This window comes from Narcine bancroftii, chromosome 8 (genome assembly GCF_036971445.1).
Source record: "Narcine bancroftii isolate sNarBan1 chromosome 8, sNarBan1.hap1, whole genome shotgun sequence".
NCBI lineage: Eukaryota > Metazoa > Chordata > Chondrichthyes > Torpediniformes > Narcinidae > Narcine > Narcine bancroftii.
In genome coordinates, this window is record NC_091476.1 from 3,795,685 (window position 1) to 3,819,316 (window position 23,632).

The window sequence follows — 23,632 nt, forward strand, 5'->3', positions numbered from 1 at the left end:
AGGTCACTAGATTCTTGATAAGCAAAGCTATAATCGATAGCTACAATCAGATCAACTCTAATCTGATCTAAATTATGGATGGACTAGGTTCATTGGCTGTGCTGAAGGAGGTCAGTCGGGAGGAGGAATTGTTGATGTTTTGGATCAAGATCTTCACCGACTGATTGTGGAGAGGAGAGAGAGCTGGAGACGGTGAGAGGGTTGAGGTAGGGATCAGAAGGGGATTGGTCAATGGCTTTGTGGCCTATTCCTGCTCCCAATTTGAATGCCAATTTGTACTGACATGTGAATAGAAAATCCTGGCAAAGGTTCTGTCTGAACTTAGATCTGCACTGTCAAGCAGTTATTAAAAAAAACTCTGATGGTATGAGTTGGAACAAGAACTGGGGAGAGATCCAAGGTCCCTTGGCCAACATTCCTCCCACAGACAACTTCTCAAAAACCTAAATTTAATCACAACCACATTATTGTTTGCAGTGTGAAAAATTAGCAGTGATGCTCCATCCATTTTTAAATCATTACTACAAAAGTACTTTGTTAGTGTAAAGCAGCTTGCTTCAAATAATATTAGTTTAAATAGCAAAGGCACAATTTTGGTTGACAACTGAATGTGTAACTCAAATCAAAAGCTCTCTTCAAGATGAAAGGTGAAAGAAAGATTAAAAAGAATTTTGAATGCAATGTGGGAGAAATGCAATTGACTCTTAATAAAAATAAATAACACTGAACAGGTCAGACATCATTCTGTCATTAAACAATGTGCTGGAGAAACTCAGCAGGCCACGCAGTATCTATAGGAAGTAAAGGGGAACCAACGTACTTCCTTCTAAAGGCGCCTACTTCTCAACCAGGATTCTCCATGCCCCCACTGAAGACCCTTTCTTCCTCCGGAAAATGCTGGTCATCCTTTACTTCCTGTAGATGCCGCTCAACCTGCTGGATTTCTCCAGCACTTCTGCGTATTCCATTACAATCCCAGCATCTGCAGATATACCTGTTTAAATCCTGTCGTTAAAATCTAGAAGAAGCGAGACGACATTGAATTATAACAATAAAACACAGAAATACTGGAGGAACTCTGGTGGTCTTGTAGTGTCCTTGGGGACCTCCTGAAGAAGGTCTCAGATTTGAAATGTTAATCCCAGCGTCTGCAGACTTTCGTGTTTCACTTGAATCATTAACAAACCTGGGACATGAAGAGGATGGAGAAATATACTAAAAGGCTCTTTCTCCTGGTAAGGATAACTAGAATGAGAGGGTGGAGTTTCAAAATGGAGGGGGAAACAAAGAGGAATATCTTCTTTCAGACAGCTGTGATGCTTTCAAATCCTCTCGTGAGAGAGTTGTGGAGGTTCAGTCATTGTATATATTCAGAGTTTGACAGACATTTGAACTAAGAAATCAAGGGAGAATGGGGAGAGAGGGGAAGTTGGGCCCAAGAATGGATCAGCCATAATCTTAGTGAATGCTGTGCTTCAGGGAAGAACTGGTCTGCTCCTGCCATCCCCCCCACCCCACCCCGTTCCTTTTCTGACATTTAGACAGCTACATGGATAGGAAAGGGTTACGCAGACTTGGATGAAATGCAGCCCAATGGGCAACTTGATTAGCATGGATGAGTTGGGCTGAGAGCACTGTTTCAGTGCTGCATGTCTCCATGAAGCCAATCTCAGTTCAGGAGGTAATTAGTGGTGGACACTAAATGATGGGCTGGTCACTGGCACTCTGTCAACTAATTAATTACATTTATTTCACATTAAATTACTGTTTGGGTAAAGAAATTTCTCCTAAATTCCCCAATGGATTCCCAAGTGTGGAAGAACCTTCTCTGTATTTTATCTCAAGCAAGTAAACAATAATAAGTGCTTCTCCTACCTTCATGGAGTACGATCACAGTGGTGGGAGAAGATCAAAGTCGAGAGAACTCTGATGTGAGCCAACCTGAACCTTGATCCCTTTGTTGGGCAATTTTCAAGTGGCTTCAATTGGAATGATTGATTTGCCTTTGAAATGACACCGTACGTAGCCGAATGTGTGTGTGCTGTCCATCATGAACAAAACAAGTCAGGAGGCACAGAGAGAGCTGAGAAAAGGGCTCATGTTCAAAACATTAACTGCTGTTTATTCCTACCGATACTGCGTGATCTGCTGAGTTTTCCCAGTACTTTTTGTACTGTACTCAACCCCAGAATCTGCAGATTTTTCACCCCCAGATCTGAGAGAAGACTGCTTATGTGCACATTGATATCAAAATCTCTTAATAGACTCTAAAATCTGAAGTGTTACACATTTCCTAATCTGTCACAACTATGTTATCATCTAAGTCTCAACAGAGCTTTGTCGTAAATCATTGCTTTCCAATTGATTTGCTGGGAATATTATTCCAAATGTTGATTGCCTGGCAATTTTAGAAAGGATAAAAGATTCACCTGCAGCTGAAGCTGCAGCTGACAGTTTACTTTTTATAATCCAATCTCTTTAAAAATAAGCGTCCACATTTGGAAAAAGGCAATTGTCGTCTAATTCTTGGTATCCATCCCTAACTCTGACATTCTCTTGCAAAAGGAAGCCTGGAGCCATAGAATTTTACAGCACGGAAACAGCACCTTCAGCCCTTCCAGTCGGTGCAAAACGATGATTCTGCCTAGTCCCACTGGCCTGCACCCGGACCAAATCCCTCCATACCCCTCCCATCCATGTAGCTGTCTAATTCTTTTCTTAAATGGCAACATTGAGTCCACATTTACTAAATCACTTTCCACCAGATTCCCCTAATGTTCCTTTTAAACTTTTCCCCTTTCACCCTTAACCCATGTTCTCTAGTTTTTATTTCACCTAACCTCAGTGGAAAAAGCCTGCTTGCATTTACTGCAAACAGTTCTCTAAATGTGGCCCAATCAAAGCCTTGTGGAAAGTCTGCATTTCCACGTGACTTCAAATCTCTGCCCCAAAACATGAGATCAATACAAAGAGATGTGTTTGAAGACAATGTAACCTGACCATTTTTGTCAAAATTCTTTTTGGAGAGAATCCCAACAACCTGAAAAGTACCCTATTTTTTTAACCCAACCCAAAAGCATGTAAATGTATACCAAAGGCATTTTGTCTGCATTATTGTGTACAACTGAAATCCATGATATATTGAACCAACACATCTTCAACATGAAATAAATCTAAAAACGGTTTCAGGACTTTCATTCATTGCGTGGTCAGACTCACTGCCTTTGCTTCTCACTTGTATTCAAGTACATTAGAGAGAGTTTGCTCTTGAATTCTCTGTGCTCAGTCTATCTTATCTCATCTCAACAACCATGTCAATTCTTCTTTCTTCCTTTGCAAGCACTTTACTTGCCTTTTCAATTTTTCCCTCCTCCATCTCTGCCTTCCCAGCATCTTCTTAAGAGCTCTCTAATGTAGCCTTCCCCGTCTTCAGTTTGTTTCATTGGGGCCTGACTCACAAATTTTCCCCTTCACAAACCATTGCCTATACCGGTATCTTGTGCATCTACGAGAAGATCACCGCTGTAACTTCATGTTCACAAAGGTCGTCGGTGTAGGGGTGTGCATTTCTGGTTTCAACCCCCCCTCATTCCAGAAAGGAGCTGGAGGCTTTGGAAAGAGTACAAAAGATGACACACAATGCAGGACATGCATTTAAGGTGATGGGTCTGAAAGTTTAAGGGAGGTTTTTTTATACAGAGTGGTAGAAGCCTGCAGTGATGGTGGAAACAGATACAATAGTAGCATTTGAGAGGCTTCTAGATGGACACATGACTATGCAGGGAGTGGAGGGACATGTATCATGTGCAGGCACCTGATCAGTTCCTGAGCTGTACTGTTATATGTCATTGCATGGATTAAAGAGCCAGAAAGATTGTGGTGCATAGAGGAACTAATCTGCCTTGGGATTTATGGAGCAGGAATTGGGATTGGGAGTTATGAAGATATAGATAGTTTGAGGGTCAAGTTTATGGAATTGACCTTTTTCTGTAATTGAGACTAAGGGAGTAGGAGAGGGGATGTCGCTGCAATGTCCACAAATCTTTCACAACAGTTGGTGTGGAGGGATAGTTCAGGGCGAGCAGGACCAAAGGCAAGTTCAAGTTTACCATTAGTTGTCCATCCCTCATTGGCCCTGAACTAAATCAACCACATCATGGGTTTTAGTCACATATTGGGCAGATTGGGTAAGGAAGGTGGACGTCTATCCATGCCAGCATTTCCCAATCAGATTTCAGGAAAATATTGAAGGTTGATACTGTGTTAGGGTCTCACTGGCTGTTGAAGCAATGGCCTGTCATTGGGTGTGGAGTGGGGTCAATGCAAATAAGTGAAAAGATGAACCTCTGGTTTTCTCTTTCTGTGGGCAGTTGCACAGCTGTCACACAAAACCTAGTGCCAATGTCCTCGTGGAGAATGATCATTCCCACATGCTGTGGGCAAAAAATAAAACAAGCCCAAGAACTAGAAATTCCAATGACTGGATATATAACCATTTCCATCAAATGTGGAGTATTCAGAATTACCAACCGTAATAATGCGCAGTATCCTGCAATAATAAAGGGTTATCATGACGGTACTCAGTACCAGTGTGGAGCCAGTGCTGGTTACATACCTCTGCATTATAATCGTCTGAAGGATATGGAGTCCCACTGGAATAATACTGGCACCTTCCTGCATGGAATGGTCTGATATCCTGCAGTGCAAGAAAGTATTACCATGTCAAAATGTGCAAAATAACTAATACCTGCACATCTACATTTAAAACAGACAAGATTTAGTACCAAAAACATTATATCCATCCTCTTTTACTCAAGCATCAATGTTTAACTGCCAACATAGGCCTTGTGGTGTGACAGGTCTGTGCTGGGCAATCGTAATTTTCATTTGGAGGTGAGATGCCAAAAATCTGGAACATCATGTGTTTGGGGAACGGAACGAAATGCCTATTGATAAGCGAGGAAGAGAAACAACTGGATTATTGGATTAAACAAGAAAGTCTGCAGATTCTGTGACTGTAATTCAATACACAAAATACTGGAGAAACTCAGCAGGTCATGCAGCATTCTTTACAGAGCAAAGACATACAACCAACGTTTCTGACCTGGGCTTGACAAGGTTACACATCTTTGCTACATAAAGACCTGCTGAGTTTCTCCAGCACTTCTGTATAATGATTATTGGGACGACTGAGGTGGCTGAGTGCGATGAGCCTGTTGTGAATACAAAAGGTGTTTTACTTTACCTTTTCATTAAAATTGTAATTGTCAAATACAAAAATTTTAAGTGGCCAAGGGCTAAGCAAGGGAAAGCACACCAAGCAAACCATGTCTTTTACTTTTTGTCACATCGAAGGAGAGTATTCAGCTCACTGAACCCAATCAACTACCTGCTCTTTGTGCTGTTGGATTTAATTTTGTTTAAGCATTAGGTACTTTCAGGAGAAAGGCATTTATAATTTGAGTACCAAATGGTAATTAATAAAGTTAAGCAATTGAACCTTTTTAGAATTAAAAAAAATGCCTATTCTGGGTTGACCATCTTAAAATTCTAGAAATACAGCAGACTATCAAAATCTGACAAGGACAGAATGATTAAAGATGCTTCAATAATTGCTTGAACACTTGTTCTTCCTTTGGGTTGTAAGATGGGCTGCTTATTTTAACAGGTTCACTTATTTTACCGCAAATGAAAGTTTTTTTCATTTCATGGGTTCAGGTAGTTGTGTCAGAAGTAGTTCTTTTTCTTTGGCTTGGCTTCGCGGACGAAGATTTATGGAGGGGGTAAAAAAAGTCCACGTCCGCTGCAGGCTCGTTTGTGGCTGACAAGTCCAATGTGGGACAGGCAGACACGATTGCAGCGGTTGCAGGGGAAAATTGGTGGGTTGGGGTTGGGTGTTGGGTTTTTCCTCCTTTGCCTTTTGTCAGTGAGGTGGGCTCTGCGGTCTTCTTCAAAGGAGGTTGCTGCCCGCCAAACTGTGAGGCGCCAAGATGCACGGTTTGAGGCGTTATCAGCCCACTGGCGGTGGTCAATGTGGAAGGCACCAAGAGATTTCTTTAGGCAGTCCTTGTACCTTTTCTTTGGTGCACCTCTGTCACGGTGGCCAGTGGAGAGCTCGCCATATAACACGATCTTGGGAAGGCGATGGTCCTCCATTCTGGAGACGTGACCCATCCAGCGCAGCTGGATCTTCAGCAGCGTGGACTCGATGCTGTCGACCTCTGCCATCTCGAGTACTTCGACGTTAGGGATGTAAGCGCTCCAATGGATGTTGAGGATGGAGCGGAGACAACGCTGGTGGAAGCGTTCTAGGAGCCATAGGTGGTGCCGGTAGAGGACCCATGATTCGGAGCCGAACAGGAGTGTGGGTATGACAACGGCTCTGTATACGCTTATCTTTGTGAGGTTTTTCAGTTGGTTGTTTTTCCAGACTCTTTTGTGTAGTAGTTATTTTCATGTTAACACCAGTTTTTGAGTGGTCAATCATTTTGAATCTCATGGTAGTTATTTATAGGATGGCATCAATAATTATTTTTGTCTATCTTACACTTCCTCATTCGGTCTAAAGAACTTTCTTTTTCAACACCTAAAAACCAGTCAGCTCCAAATTCAAGGACACTATCCAACAGCATCAATATATTTATTCCAGATAAATTGTTCATTTAGACCAGTGGTTTTCAAACTGCCCCCTAAACTCACATTCCACCTTAAGTATTCTTTATCCAGAGGTTCTCTGTGATTAGTAAGGGATTGTTTAAGGTGGTATGTGGGTGGAAAGAAAAAGTTTGAGAACCACTGTTTTAATCATACCTAATTGACTCGTTATGTGCACGGTCTCATATCTCCAAAGGAAATGGGCTAATGACAATTTTTCTCAAATATTTCTCAAAATATCTCAGTAACAATTAGGTCTTGTGCAGTGATTCTCAACCTTCCCTTCCCACTCACATCCCATCTTAAGCACACATATACCCATCATTTCCCCCCCCCCCATGACGATGGATGAGCCTACTACAATCGGCAAGGGTGGTAGTCGATTGTTCTTCAAGCTGTTGTTGATCACAACTACTGGTAAGGATCATGCCCTGAGTTACAATTATTTGTCTTTATCAATTAATGTGTTTCATATGTCGATCGAAACCCAGACGTTTAGTTGTTCCAGCTTCACAGATGTGTATGTAGGTTGGCCTGGTCGCACCCATGATGCTCGACTTTTATCCAACTCGGCCATCTACAGAAAGGCCGAAGATCAAGGCGGATACCTCTTCCCTGTGAAGTAAGTTTCTATACCCAACTCATCAGTAACGTATGTGTGGATCAGTCAATCAATCGTGTTTTTTTGTCACATGTAACCATATAGGATACAATAAACTGAAGGAATGGCTGGCTGACTCCATTTCAAATGAAATTTATGATGTCCAAGGGTCAGGTTCTGTCCACTAAAGAACATTAGTGAACTGATTTTTTGTGATCTCAGAGGTTTCATAAAGTACTTAATATATTATCTACGTTGTTCTGATGAAAACAAAAATTCATGTCTATAAATTGTCACTCAAATATTTTATGATGGTGTCAACAGGCTATTGTTCCAGACTGGGTTTTGATTAAACCGTAGACGTCATTCCACTGCTTCTGTATCTCCCCACTCATCAGAGCTATTTCCAGCCACGATGATGGGTGGTCAGCCTGAAATATAAACTCGGCTTCTTTTTGCATTGATGCTGGCTGATTTGCTGAGTATTAATAATCTTTTCTATTTTGTATTTCAGCATTATTCCCTAATTCAGCTCTCCAGAGCAGTCACAGAGCTGTTAGCTTGGATTGTTGCAAAAATATGGGAGGGAAAAGAAAGACAAGTTATGCAGAAAGGTCAGTAAAGTAAGAGGGAATGAATAATTAGTGTCTGAGGGCAGAGTTTCTTATCCTGTGACCAGCAGACCACTGGGGATCCATGGGTTTGCTCCAGGTGACCTGTGGCAATGCAGCCGAAGACAAACATTTCTGATATGATTAGAACCAGAATTTTTTGTCGTAAACATGTCATAAAATCCCAAGCTTTGTGGAAGCATTCACAGTGGAAATATTTATAATGCAAGATTATTATGCAAACATAAAAAAAGCAAGTAATATGTAGAACAAGATTGTAACTTTAACAACAAAAAAAGAGAAAACTCTACAAAAATGTTCCGAACAAAACTAAACATAAATCTCGTTGGTGGTGGTCTGTGGGTTTGCTGAGGTGGTCCATGGACACTGAAGGTAGAATGTGGGTGAAGAAGGGTTGAGAATCACTGACCTACTGGATTTACATTACATGGTCATCACCTGAGATGGGATCATAGAAAATAGAAAAATAGAAAATCTAATCCTAATCTGTTTGCAGCTTTCTTTTTACAAGGACTATCTATCTAATTCTTCGACTTTTCTGTGAGGGGTGCTGGAGAAAGTGGTGACTCTCTGCCTTACAATAGACAAAAGTTAAAGAGTTTCATGCATGTTACATTCTAAATGTACTAATACCGGACAATAATGGAACTTTTTTTAGGCAGCTGTGATTGAGCTTGTCATAGATGACAGAACTGCTTACAAAGTAAGGATCCCTCAATTCAGAACTCCTTTTTTAGGAAGGAGTCGCACTTAACAGCCAACTTCTAAAAAAGAATACCTGCACAATGCAGGGAAGTGAGGAGCCAATTTTCAAACAAATGACAAAGAAATAACCTGTTTTAGTGACTGTGGAAAAATATTGACCACAGCACCTGGGGGAAATGTGAATTCAATGTCTCTGACTCCAACCGTTCAGTTAATAAACTCCAAAATCCCTCTGATCCGCTGACCCTCCTGCAAATGTATTTATGATCTTTTATAAATACCATACAAAAAAAATCAGTTCTAATATCAAAACCATTAAGCAGTATGTAAAGATGCAGCAGACATCAGAAAACCAAAGTGGCAAAGAGTTCAGATGGGATGATTTCTTCAATTGAGACTTTTTTTGAATAAAATTACAAAAAGCATGAATCATTATATTTCTTAAACTGTATGTATGTATGTTGACATATTGTATATTAGAAGTGGAGAGAGAGAAAGAATTGGACAGGAATTCTCAATGTGCAGGACTGTCACCCTTTGAATCCCAATGATTTGGCAGGATGCTACATGAGCTGAAGGCCTCATGCAAACATGCAAGTCCTTAAATGCACTAGACACTCATTTCCCCAAGGTTGCCCCGTGGCTGGGCATTAGTATCCGAACAAACCACATGCCTAGTAGTCACTAAAAGGTGAAGATCATAATAAATAGGGTTGTATTAAAATAGACGCAACGATACTACATTGAACTCCTTTGATAAATCAGAATCAGTGGAAGAAATATACTCACAATGTGTCTGGCAGCAAATACACCATCAACAATGGCACAGCAGAAAGATGCCACTACACCAAAACTGATGAACACGATCGATGCCACGAGCTGAAGACACAGAATGTACATTCAATGCAAAGGTACAGGCTCAGCAGAGAATTCAGTTACCAACATTAATTTCTGAATTTTACCTTTATCTTGAGAGACACAAGAGCTAATCCAAAGCTAACCACATGTTAATTAATCCAAAAGAGCACATAAACAAGTACCAGGACCCCACTGGCAGACCACTCCAGGTAATCATACATATGCAGTACATGGGACAACACAGAGGTGCAATTTTCTGAATGTTTGTTTAGTGGGTAGAACCAAACTGAAAAACCAGGAGAGTGGCCCAAAAAAATCCATCCATTCATTCATTCATGGGATAGAAACTTTTTTTAATATCAATTCTGCAATTTGTGGATTTCACCAGCCCAGCCAGTATTTATTGCCCATCCCTATTTGCCCTGGAGAAGATGGTGGTGAGCAGCTTTTCTGCACTACTGCAGTTCTTCTGTGGTAGGAACGTCCACTGTGTGGTTGGGTAGGTGGTTCAAGGAGTCATGAATTAAGAATGAAGAAATGGTGATGTATTTCGAGGTCAGGATGGTGTGTGGTTTGGAGAGAACCTGCAGATGGTAGTGTTGGCATGTGCCCTCTTTAGTGGTGGTAACAGATTTATAAGCTGCTTTTGTAGTAGTCTAGGTGAGTAACTGCCACACGTTTTGTCAATAGCATGCAATGTAGTTGTGTAATTCAAAATATCCAGGATTTCCCAAGGCTCTGTGTCCCCACCTATCGCTTCCTTTTGGAAACAGTTTCTGTTTTGCTAAGTTGATAAAATAACATAAATTGTGCTAACATTGTTAAATTATTGCTATATATGTAAGTTAAATTATAAAGGTGTGAAATTCACCAGGACATCCACTCAGCTACCCCACTGCTGCTTTTCATGGTATCCAATTAATCCCACTGTTTTTTCACTGTAATGTTACAGAGTGCAGACACATAATCTTCTGAAAGGCATTTAGTGAACTTGCTTCTGCTACCCTCACAGATCACCAGTCACCACACTAAAGAACAACCTTCGTTATCCATTTGATTCCTTTATCAATCAACTAGTGCATACAGTATATTTACTGTTAAATTAAATGTAAAACATATTCATATGGTAGAAGCTGATTCTGGCCATTTAGATCCATGCTGCCCAATTAGCCTCCAACCCCATATGATTATGGCACAGAAGAAAGCCATTCAAACCATTGGATCCACGTTGATCCCGTTCCCTCTCCCCTTGTAGCCCCACAATATATTTTCTCTGACATGCCAATTACTTACTTATTAACCTATAGCACCTGTCACATGCAAACTCCACACAGGCAACACCTAATTGTTGCACTACCTTGCCACCCTCCTTCTGATAGGACTTTACATCTTTGAATTGTTGATCTGTTCCAGGTATTACTCTACATACTCTTCCAGAATCTCTTTGAAGGATATTCTGTCCTTCCCATGGTACTTCAGAACTGAAAACATTGTTATGTGGAGGGACCTGGGAGTTCAAGTCCAGAGTTCATTGAAAGTGGTCACATAAGTAGATGTGGTGGTAAAGAAAGTTTGGGATGGGGCATTGAACATAACAGTAAGGAGGTCATATTGCATCTCTATAAACTTTGGTTTGGTCACACTTGGAATATTGTGTTGAAATATGGTCATGCCATTACAGGCAGGAGAACGGAAGAGGTTTAAAGTAAAACACACCTAAATGCTGGAGGAACTCAGCCAGCCTTTTCAGCGTCAATAGGAGACAAAGATATATTGCCGACGTTTTGGGCCTGAGCCCTTCTTCAAGGAATAAGCCAGAAGCAGGAAATCTCAAAGTCTCAGAATTCAGACAGTTATGGCTAGGGGAGAAATCCAGACCAACAAAAGGTGTTATTGGATATGATAAGTGACCAGGTAAGAATTTTCCATGTCTGTGCAAAGGGCGATGGAATGGAGAGACAGAGCTAGGGGAAGGTGTTGGGGGTGGGGGGTTTAATGAAAGCCAGAGAAGTTGATATTAATGCCATCTGGTTGGAGAGTGCCTAGTTAGAAGGTGAAGTGTTGTTCCTCCAATTTACGGGTGGTCTCAATCTGGCCATACATGAGAGCATGGACAGACATGACGGCAAGGGAATGGGATGAAGAATTGAAATGGGTGGCCACTGGGAGACTCACACTATTGTGGTGGACAGAGCTGAGGTGCTCAACAAAGTGATCTCCCAGTCTGTATCCAGACTCTCTGATGTAGAGGAGACCACAATGGGAGCACCAATTGCCATAGAAGACCCCTGCAGATTCATAAGTGAAAAATTGCTTCATGTCAAATGACTGGACCCCCGAATGGTGCTGGGGGAGGAGGTGTGGGTGCAAATGAAGCATCTCCTGTAGTCACAGGGGTAGGTCCCAAGGGGACGGTTGGTGAGGAGGGAGGAGTGGACAGGAAGTCATGGAGAGGGTGGTCCCTGCGGAAAGCAGAGAAGGGAGGATGTGTCTGGTGGTGGGATCACGTAGTAGGTGGCAGAAATGGCGGAGAAGGATGTGTTGGATGTGGAGGCTGGTGGGGTGGTAGGTGAGGTCAAGGGGAATCCTGTCCTTCTTACACGAGGGTGGAGGGGGCCAAGGCAGATATGCAGGTAATGGAGGATATCCAGGTGATGTGGTAGTGGGAAAGCAGATTGTTTGAAAAAGGAGGACATCTCTGATGCTCTGGTATGGAAGAGGTTTACCAGAGTGTTGCCTGGTTTAGAGTGCAGGAATTTGGGGAGAGGTTGGACAAACTTGGGTTATTTTCACTGGTGTGTATGAGGCTGAGGGAAGTTAATAAAAATCATGAAGCATTGAAAGGGTGGACAGTCAGAATACTTTCCCCAGGGTGAAAACAGCACATCCCAGGAGGACAAAATGAGGGAGAAGAGATGGGGCTTTTTTTTAAACACGGGGAATGATGGCTATCTTGAACAGGCTGCCAGGAGTAGGGTGGCATTTAAAAGGCTTCTAGATCCTTCTCATGAATGTGAAGGAGGCAGAAAAATATGGATCATGTGTAGCAGAGTTTTAGCTTCATGGTCGGCATAGACATATGGGCTGAAGGGCCTTTTCCTGTTCTATGTTCTAACTGATGGGATCTCACTTCCTTCTTGTGTTAATGCTCTAGGCTGATGCTCCCCTGGAGTCTTCTCTTTCTGATGTGACCCATCAAATTCTGTGAACTCTGATCCTTCAAAGAAATCGAGACTAGTGTTTGGGATGGGCCAAGGAACAGAGTGATCTCCACAAATGAAAAAGAGGAAAGTCAGACATTTCAGTAAATTGTGTTGACAGCATTGATTACACTGGACAACAAAGATTTTTCTTCCTGAACACTTTTTGGGTTTATTTTATGGATTTAGGCTCACCTTAAAAGTTTCCTATCACATACCATTTTTAAGATACAACTTATATTTGTGATTTCCTGCTATAATTTAAGTCTACTTCAAGCATAAAAATGCCATTGAAAATTCATTTTCTGCATTCGCAGTTGGACTTCTTCCCTGCTGATCTTGGTGCTGTCAGTGACGAACAGGGTGAAAGGTTTCACCAGGACACTGCGACTATGGAAAACCAGTATCAGGGCAACTGGAATCCATCCATGCTGGACGTCTGGTTTGACACAAGAGACATCAGATGCCGAGTACAAAGAAAAATCAGTGGCAAAACATTTTTAGATCAGTTGAACTAATGCAATGTGTGTCAGCATTATTATGCAATTAAACCTGCTAAATTCAATCAAAGTTCATTATAGTTTCTCCAACTTCCTACGTGCTACAGCAAATCTGAAATTATGTTCAGCTTGAAGTTGTCTATCATAATCCCCGATTTTGTTTCAGGAAGCAAACTTTTTGAAAAACAATTGTTGTCCTGTGTAATAGGGCTGGGCACTTTCTGGATCGAAGAGGACAATTGCAAAATGAACTGTAACTTTCTGATCATCACTGCATGGCTGTTCACAGGGGAAGGTCCAGGACTCCTGAGAGGTCAGATCCCTTGTGGTGAAAACACAAACCGTTTTTCAGCAAGGAAAATGTAATGTTGAGTGGACGAAACCCACAGACTGCAGATGCTGTAATCTCAGGCAAACAATGGGAAGCTGGAGGGTCAGCATCTGTAAAGCGAGATAGACCTTTTGCATTTTGGGCTAGTTCCCTTTCTTGAGACTGAAGAAAAAAAAAACACGTGCGATAGATTGGATGATTCAAATGAAAAATTGTTTTGAAACACTTTGACAATAAATATTTTCTTCGACAATCTGGATACATCAGAAACATAACATCTCGTTGTTAGCTGCATTATCAGCTCTCTCCCCAATGCTTAACTCTAGTTCCTGGCATGGTTTCAACCCATCATCATATCACTTGCATTTGCCATGATCAGCAATGGTTCACGTTGAGGAGGAAGTGAATCAGAAAACTGCTCCAGTCTGTCTTGCTTCGTGTGTTTGACGGTCAAGTCTGGAGAAAGCAAATTAAACGAACGGCTCTAGTATCATTCTAAATGTGATGTTGCAACAAATAAAATTTCTGGTTAAAACACTAGAAATTCTTTAATTGATCAAATACTGACCAGAGAGTCAGAACTTTGAAAGTAGAGCCCATCATTAAACTTCTCGATTGCAAAGGGTCAAATTAGAACAAAAGAGATTGAGATAAAGTTACATAATCTGTACTGTTATTAATTGACCTTGAAATGAAGCTTAATGGCCCAATGATTGTCTCAGTTTCTGGATCCATATCTGTCTCATTCTCAATCCATATCATGTGCTCAGTTTTTTTGATATCCATTAAGCTATAATGAACTCCTGGACATACTCCAGTCCTTGATTACATGGCTTGCTCCACACAAATTAGTGTAAATATTCAGCAGAAGCTTGTTGTGTTGACATGCAATGTTTTGCTTTGCTAATGCGATCAAATCATTTCGCTAAAGTTTCACTGTGTCCTTGTGACATGTTTACAACTGAGAAGCACCAGCTTTTGCAAAGGTTGAATTTTTCAAAGTGTAAACAAGAACACAGATCGCTGAGAAAGCAGAAGCAAGACAGCTCATTTTGAAAGCCAAATCTATAATGCTTCAAACTCTATGAAAATCAAATAAATCCAAAAGTAAATTGATCTAATTCCGCACCTTCTATTAATCCTTTCTATCCACAAGCTTGTCTGTCATTGAACAAGATTGATGAGGAATCTTCTGCAACTAAGTGATCACAGTACTCCCCTCCTTTACCCATATTTTCCCAGCAATTTATTCTCATCAACCTCCCTTTAATTCTGTCACATGCCTACACTTGGGGGGGTGGGGGGGGGGGGTAATTCGCAGGAGTCATTCAACCTTTGAAATGTGGAATGAAACTGGATCAGCTGGGGGAAGCAAGCCTGTGTTCCTGGCACCATGTGACACACAAGCACAAACTACTATGCTTTCATGCAAGATACTTTATTCCATAGATTCACCCCCTTTATTCTCCCTCTATTCAGAGCAATCTATAAGAATGATGAATAGGACGTGAGAAGATGGAGAAAATGGAGGATTCCGTTCTGATCTGCAAGCCCTTGCCTCTTTGCAGGCTGCTCAGCGTTCAGCTCAAAAGAGAGTGCCAGGATTTTCAAAGTTATTTACAGCTTCAGTTCATCCAAATCATATTCTAATGGGAAGGAGATATTGGAGGTATGTCATTATTTGTAGCCCCTCCCAACTGCCTTGTTAGTGGGAGATTAACAATCCTATCAATGGGTCTAGAGGTGGGGATGGCAAAATTTGTTCCTTGAACAACCCCAACTCAAGCCTAATGTGTATGGGTTTTTCCAACAATCTGCTCATTTGGTGGCTTCCATTTTGTATGTGGTAGTGTGCATCTGTATAAGTGTACCTGTCCGATCAGTGTGCACTATGTACTGTACATACGTTGTTGAACCAGATCTTGCTGTTCAGTTTGCCTACAAGATGTTCAAGGACTGGAAACAGACTGCACCATTCACTTTTAAGTTAAACAACATGTTCAGGAAAAGGCAAAGAACAGAGGAGTGCAATCATTCAGTGAGGAAAGGACGGGGATGTTACTGCTGGCAATAGGGTTGGGGATGTCGGAAACATTAGTAGGTCCACCAGTGTCCCAAACTAAGGAACTGGGACAATTCAATCATCAGAATTTATTGATTGATTTATAGAATGGTGGGTCAGTACAATGGACCTTTCAATCAAGAAGCAAGCAGGTCAAGGAGAAGCAACAAACAAGGAGCTGCTGGAGGAACTCAGCAAGTCAGATGGCATCCATGGGTAGAAATGGTGCGTCTATGTTTTGGGTCGGGATGGCAGTATCTCAGGGATCTATCCCAAAGGACATCATGGAATTGACCCATGGAGTCAGTAATGATGGCCACATAAGGTGGACAGCTAAAGTAGATTCACTATTGGAAACGTCACATTACAATGAGGTGCAAGTGCTGGAAAAAGGATGCAGTTGTTAGTGAAGGTCATCCTTTAGTAGCAAGGGGCAAGTATATGGGACAGATAACTATGGGGGTGGGGGAGGGAGGAGGGGCAGAAGATGAAGATGTAGAAATGGGAAATCTGAGGAAATTGATAATAGAGCACAATGTCAAACTAGGGAACCTCACTATAGAATATACAGTTAAAATCCCCGGTATCCGGCACCTACAGGGATTGGTAGATGCCAGGTAAGTGAGTTTTTCGGTTGATTGAGACTCACTTTTACAATGCCTAATAAACATTAAAAATAAACAGTTTAAAAGACAAAAATACCATACTGTACAGAACAAACTTCACTTGCATGAATATATAAACCTTAAAGCATTTTACTTTATCTTCAATAACATTCTTTGAAACCATTTAACCATTGCTGCATCTGCAGGTTCCTCCCCCTCCACAGAGCCGCCCAAAAGATGAACAATCACATCATAGTCAATTGCCCCCCCACCACCCCGAAGCTTACAGATAAAGCTTTACTAATATACTTAATAATATACTAATAAAGACTCTTACTAAGCAGGGATAAGGAGATTTAAGAGGGTCACCCAAAGGCGAATGTCATCAACCAACTCTTCATCCTGGGTGACGCAATTTTTTTCAAACATAACTTTATTCAAACCTCTGCTACAAGCAAAGCCCGATCAAAGCACTCCGCTGGCTGAATATTTGCTCCTATCTTCACCAAAGGTTTATGTGATACTTCAGAGAACATTTATTTTTAAAATTTTAAAAGTGCATTTAAATTTGTATTTATTGCTTTTATTTATTTTGCTCAATTATTTTTTACGCTTGCTTGAATTCTGGATAACAGGTTTCTCTCTCTCTCTCACGCACGCGCACACACACGCACAAGCCCCCGGGGGGGGGGGGGTGGGACATACTCATATTTGGCCCATCTACATGGTATTGCACTTCTACTGGGAATGACCCAAGATGTGACGTATTGCACCATCTGAGGAGGTGGTGGAGTCCAGGCCTGTCATCTACCAAACCTGCATAGCTGATGATGCAAGGAAAATGTATGGAGCTACTTGCATTGATCAGGTAAATTTGAAAGGATCATAGCCTTAAATAGGAAGAGGTTTGGAAGCCTCCAGAGAGCACGAGCCCCACCTGTGCAAATCAGGTGGATTTGAAGTAGCGTATATAACTTGGGCTTTCAGCTCATCAACATGAAATGTTAACTGTGTATTTCTCCCTGTTGATGCTGCCTGGCCTTCTGACTCTTCCCTTCATTTGGGGGTTTAATCTCAGATATCTGGCATCTGGAGCTTTGTGAGAAATAGATGGCTGTGGGATTAGTGGTGGTTCAAGATCAGAAATAAAGAAGTGGAAAGTGCTGAACAAGTACGGCACTGAGATTTAAATATACTTCTTATTCCCAAGATGGGAACTTCTGACAGACAGACCAACAGCAAAATGGGAAAGGAATATCACTGAGTAAATCTCCTGAGGCAGTGCTGTCCACAAAACTTGCACTTTGTTGATGATTGATAGCAGCCTGATTGGGTGACAATTAGTGTGAATGGATTTACCCAGCTTTGTGTGAACAGGACATCCTTGGGCAAACTTTCATGCTGTTTGGTGGTGATGTAACCACTGGAACAGCTTGCCTAATGCATCCACTAAAACGATGTGCAAATCTTCAGTGTTGCCTGGTTCCAGAGCTCTCAGCCATTTCTACACATCACATTCATGATAACCTGCAGCTCCATAGTTATCGGGGCAGCAGTGGTTGTTGTAGCAGTTAGCACAATTCCTTTACGTCGCCAGCAATCGGGACCAGGTTCGAATCCTGCGGTGTCTGTAAGGAGTTTGCACATTCTCCCTGTGTCTGCGTGGGTTTTCCCTGAGAGCTCCGGTTTCCTTCCACCACTCGAAACGTACCAGGGATGTAGGTTAATTGGGTGTAAATTGGGCGGCACAGACTCATGGGCTGAAATGGCTTGTTATCGTGCTGTATGTGTAAATTTCAAATTTATAACTGCATCTGTCATATTTCAAGTTGCAGACCTGGTGCAGACTTCATTTACTTTTTGCTCCAGTTCGTGCATCTGCAGTCTGTTGTGTGTCCTGAGTTAATCGGTGTTTGCGTTCGGCTTTATGTAAACTGAGTACTGCATGAAGATTTATTCAGAATCTGATGAGCCAGAATAAGGAATATAATGGGGTTACAATGGAAATGATTGTGTAATATAATAATTATAGAACAGGGTGTAGGACCAGATGTTCATGATACCAACATGAGGAGGTGCTTACTGAGGTCATTCATGTCTGAAGTAGAAACTTTAAAGGTTCTAAGTGTAACATGTAGTAAGGAATTAGATAGACAAGAAAAAACTGAATTTATGAACACATTGTTCATAGAATTATGTATGACTACATGTATTGGCAGAATTGGGGTTTACCTCTTTTAAGAACCTACTGGCAACATCCTGGTGAATGGATTTCTCCAGTGGAAGTGATTGAACTGCTTTTGAGAAATGGTAGTGAACAGCTTTCTTTGAACAGCTGCTGTTCTTCTGGTGAAGACGCTCTCACTCTCACAGTGCTATTAGGCAAGGACTTCTGGATTCAAACTCAGTAACTATGAAGGACTGGTGACATTTCCAAGCCAGTTTGGTGTGTGACTTGGAGGGGTGTTTGAAATAATGGTGTTCTGAAACACGACCTTCTCGGCCTTGCAGGAAATAGGCTCGGGAGTGCATCAACACCTCAACAAACCAATGCTTAACAGTCGCTTGTCCCATTCAAAAGCTTCCATCCATGCACAATTAGAATGTCTTCAGTTGAAAGAAATGCTCGAGTAGAAGACCGTTGCAGAGGTCACAGTCTGTGATGATTCTAACGATAGGTCATTGATTTCAAGTGTTTACGCTGTTTCTTTCACTGCTGCTCAACATTCCGAGTATCTCCAGCACTTTCTGTTTTATATCAAGGCCACAGTATTTGCAAATTTTAGATTTTAGACCCATGATTGTGACTTTTATAAGACAAGCCATTACACATCCACAGATTTCATCTTCCTGGGAGTTCTCTAATTAATCAGCTTTATATCCTTCCAGAGATTAGGTTTCAAGATATTTATACAATTTTATAAATAGTACAGCAGCCCCTCTAGATGTGCACCCAGTTCCTCTGCTAATGTGACCCATAGTTTGATAGACCATTTTTAACAGTCACACACAATACTGACAGCTGGGAGGGGAATTGCTTCCAGTTAATAATTTTAGTGAAAAAAATCAATTTAATCTATTTTAAATAGAATCAATTTCACTCTTAATCGGCACAGGCATTGCTCCACTTAATATATAACCTCCCCCCCCCCCCACCCACCCCCCACTTTATTGCAAAATCAATCATTTTACACAATATGTAGCATCAACCATCTGTTGCTTAGTTATCTAAAAATCAAAATCTTCTTAAATGTGTTTCCAATATCTCTGATTCCTTCATCTACTTCTTCATTTTGATATTTAATGTACTTTATCATAATCTGTCCAAATCATTTAAAATACTTTAAAACTGCAAAAATAAAGTAACGTGGACTCTCCTTTACCTTTTCCCAAATGAGTTACATCATTGTTATGCCTCCCCCATTTCACATCTCCAAGCCATATCCTACAGCAGTGCTTCTCAACCTTTTCCTTTCCACTCACATCCCACCTTAAGTAATCCCTGTGCCATCGATGCTCTGTGATTAGTAAAGGGATTGCTTAAGGTGGGATGTGGATGGAAAGAAAAAGGTTGAGAACCAGTGTCCTATAGTCTGTTCTTTGCCTCCTTGTCGTCGGCCCCCCCACTCCCAGAAACCATTCTATTCTGAAAATCAAAAGGTACATTAACTGTAGTTTTCTCATCTTCAACATTAGTAATGTTGAATGAAAATCTCCATCAAATTATTTATTTATGACCTTTCTTTCAGGAACGTGTGCATATCATTCTTTAATCAGTTATCCTTCCAAATGCTTTCAAAATAGTATCAATGAGGTTTTTAAAATAAGAGCCATGCTATAACCTTCACTGTCCTTTTATATATATATTATATATATATATATATATATATATATATATAATATATATATATTATATATATATATTATATATATATATATATATATATATAATATATATATATTATATATATATATTATATATATATATCGTCGTCTGCAAAGAGTAGTTCACGGACAAGTTTCTCTTGTGTCTTGGTGTGAGCTTGCAGACGCCTCAGATTGAAGAGACTGCCATCCGTGCGGTACCGGATGTAAACAGCGTCTTCATTGTTGGGGTCTTTCATGGCTTGGTTCAGCATCATGCTGAAAAAGATTGAAAAGAGGGTTGGTGCGAGAACACAGCCTTGCTTCACGCCATTGTTAATGGAGAAGGGTTCAGAGAGCTCATTGCTCTCAGAGCAATTCAGAGCCAGCTCTTCAGCGCTTGACGTCCTGCTTTGCGGAAACTGCCAAAATGTTTGGCCTGGTAGTCAGCCTGAAGAAAACTGAGGTCCTCCATCAGCCAGCTCCCCACCATGATTACCAGCCCCCCCACATCTCCATCGGGCACACAAAACTCAAAACGGTCAACCAGTTTACCTATCTCGGCTGCACCATTTCATCAGATGCAAGGATCGACAATGAGATAGACAACAGACTCGCCAAGGCAAATAGCGCCTTTGGAAGACTACACAAAAGAGTCTGGAAAAACAACCAACTGAAAAACCTCACAAAGATAAGTGTATACAGAGCCGTTGTCATACCCACACTCCTGTTCGGCTCCGAATCATGGGTCCTCTACCGGCACCACCTACGGCTCCTAGAACGCTTCCACCAGCGTTGTCTCCACTCCATCCTCAACATCCATTGGAGCGCTTACATCCCTAACGTCGAAGTACTCGAGATGGCAGAGGTCGACAGCATCGAGTCCACGCTGCTGAAGATCCAGCTGCGCTGGATGGGTCACGTCTCCAGAATGGAGGACCATCGCCTTCCCAAGATCATGTTATATGGCGAGCTCTCCACTGGCCACCGTGACAGAGGTGCACCAAAGAAAAGGTACAAGGACTGCCTAAAGAAATCTCTTGGTGCCTGCCACATTGACCACCGCCAGTGGGCTGATAACGCCTCAAACCGTGCATCTTGGCGCCTCACAGTTTGGCGGGCAGCAACCTCCTTTGAAGAAGACCGCAGAGCCCACCTCACTGACAAAAGGCAAAGGAGGAAAAACCCAACACCCAACCCCAACCAACCAATTTTCCCCTGCAACCGCTGCAATCGTGTCTGCCTGTCCCGCATTGGACTTGTCAGCCACAAACGAGCCTGCAGCTGACGTGGACATTACCCCTCCATAAATCTTCGTCCGTGAAGCCAAGCCAAAGAGAGAGAGAGAGACATACACTCTCACACACACACACACACACACACACACACACACACACACGTAGGAGCCTGATAATTTTGAGAAATTTCCTCCAAATTGAATAACCTTGTAAAGATGTTAATTAAAGCATTGTTCCAGTACTAGCTCCACCTTTGTGACTATCAGGGGATGTTTTAACCCCATCCACCTTTGTAGGAAAGAGTCAGTCTCAGGCTGAAGGCTGGATTTAAATGTGTGGGTCTGAAACACTGACCGTTTCTCTTTCCAGGACACTGACCGTTTCTCTTTCCAGGGCACTGACCGTTTCTCTTTCCAGGACACTGACCGTTTCTCTTTCCAGGGCACTGACCGTTTCTCTTTCCAGGACACTGACCGTTTCTCTTTCCAGGACACTGACCGTTTCTCTTTCCAGGACACTGACCGTTTCTCTTTCCAGGACACTGACCGTTTCTCTTTCCAGGACACTGACCGTTTCTCTTTCCAGGACACTGACCGTTTCTCTTTCCAGGACACTGACCGTTTCTCTTTCCAGGGCACTGACCGTTTCTCTTTCCAGGACACTGACCGTTTCTCTTTCCAGGACACTGACCGTTTCTCTTTCCAGGACACTGACCGTTTCTCTTTCCAGGACACTGACTGTTTCTCTTTCCAGGGCACTGACCGTTTCTCTTTCCAGGACACTGACCGTTTCTCTTTCCAGGACACTGACCGTTTCTCTTTCCAGGGCACTGACCGTTTCTCTTTCCAGGGCACTGACCGTTTCTCTTTCCAGGGCACTGACCGTTTCTCTTTCCAGGGCACTGACCGTTTCTCTTTCCAGGGCACTGACCGTTTCTCTTTCCAGGACACTGACCGTTTCTCTTTCCAGGACACTGCCTGACGTGCCAAGTGTTTCCAGCGTTGCTGGTTTTTATTTCAGATCATCAACATCTGTAGTTTTATTCCCCCCCCCCCATCTATTTTCAGACTGCACTTGATTTTTAATGACCCCTCACCTGATCCTGTGGTATTCCAGTCTGTTAGATTAAGTCGGTCCTGTAGTTGTCCTGACCAAGTAGTTTATTTTCCTCAAGGTCTTGCCTCATGCAGTAGACATTCTGCAGCAGAATGATTGACAAGCTGAGCTAAAAGGCATTTCTGGGGGTAAGATGCCAAGAATTTATAAACTGTGCCAGAGAATGGATATTAGGACAGCAATCCGGAGTCTTCATTGTCTCAACCAAACAGATTCCCCATGACAACACAAAATCTTGACACAAAGCTTGTTTTGTACCAAATTAAGAGGTGAGTGCCAGACCTTGAGCTGGGAATATTATTACCACATCAGATGGAAATAACAGAACTCTTCCTGAATTATTACTGACCATTCATAGAACATTTACTGAATTCATGCCATCGACATAGAACGGCATTTATCCACATAGTCCTCATATTCCACCTACTTTGGAACTTATCCTTTTGTAGGTTTCAATAAGAACCTTATATGCAAGTTTATCATCTGTTAACTCTGCCTGCAGACACTGTTACAACTGCATCAGTCCCATTGGAAATCTGTAAAATAACATTTAACCCTGCTAATAAGCTAATTGAATTTCTTAAAGATCAGATAAAAGTAAAGAGCACAATTGCTAGCTGAACGCTCCATCTTTGTACATCCAACAGTAACAGAGGTCAGAGGATAAGTGAGTAGAATTCAAGTGAACCGAGCAGCATCTGTGGAGGAAAAGGAATTGTCAATGTTTCTTCTCCAGACTCTGCATCAGGAATGAGAGTGGAGAGGAAGGAGAGCCAGATGACCTTCATACTTTGCTTTCTTCTCTCTCCGCTCAGTCCTGACTGGAAACATCAACAGTGAGATTCCCTCCACAGATGCTGATCTAGCAGGCTGATACTTGCTCCAGATTCCAGCTCCTGTAGTCCCCTTGTGGCAACAGTTCAAGTGAAACAGACGATGATGTAGAAATGTGGTGAATAATGAACTGCTTTAAGCTGCTTAATGTATGATATTTAAAACATAACTACTTCACAGAGAGTCCCTTTTGAAGCAATGGTCAGTGGACATATTACAGACAATATGGTCTCCAACGCTTATCATTAAATTCCTAGAGTCTGTCCAGAAAAACAGATCACAGATGAGTCAAAAATGTGCTCCTCTCCTTTCACCTCTGACCTTTAACATTTATGATATTTAATGCAGTTAATATAATTTGTATTAAAGGATCAGTTCCTCTCAGAAAGATTCACTCACATTTCCATTTCATATTAAGGCAGTTATCAGAAC

General features: G+C 41.8%; 1 protein-coding gene across 15 annotated transcripts in view; it reads right to left on the bottom strand.

Annotated features, from left to right (window-relative positions):
- tmem255a (transmembrane protein 255A) overlaps positions 1–23,632 on the bottom strand; it is a 50,816-nt gene that overhangs the window by 19,429 nt on the left and 7,755 nt on the right. For all 15 annotated transcript variants that reach the window (XM_069892677.1, XM_069892676.1, XM_069892674.1 and 12 more), the window contains 2 exons: positions 9,382–9,471; positions 4,616–4,696 (listed from right to left, as the gene is read on the bottom strand). In XM_069892677.1, coding sequence (XP_069748778.1) covers positions 4,616–4,696; positions 9,382–9,471 — 171 coding nt within the window. The remainder of the gene's footprint in view (positions 1–4,615; positions 4,697–9,381; positions 9,472–23,632) is intronic.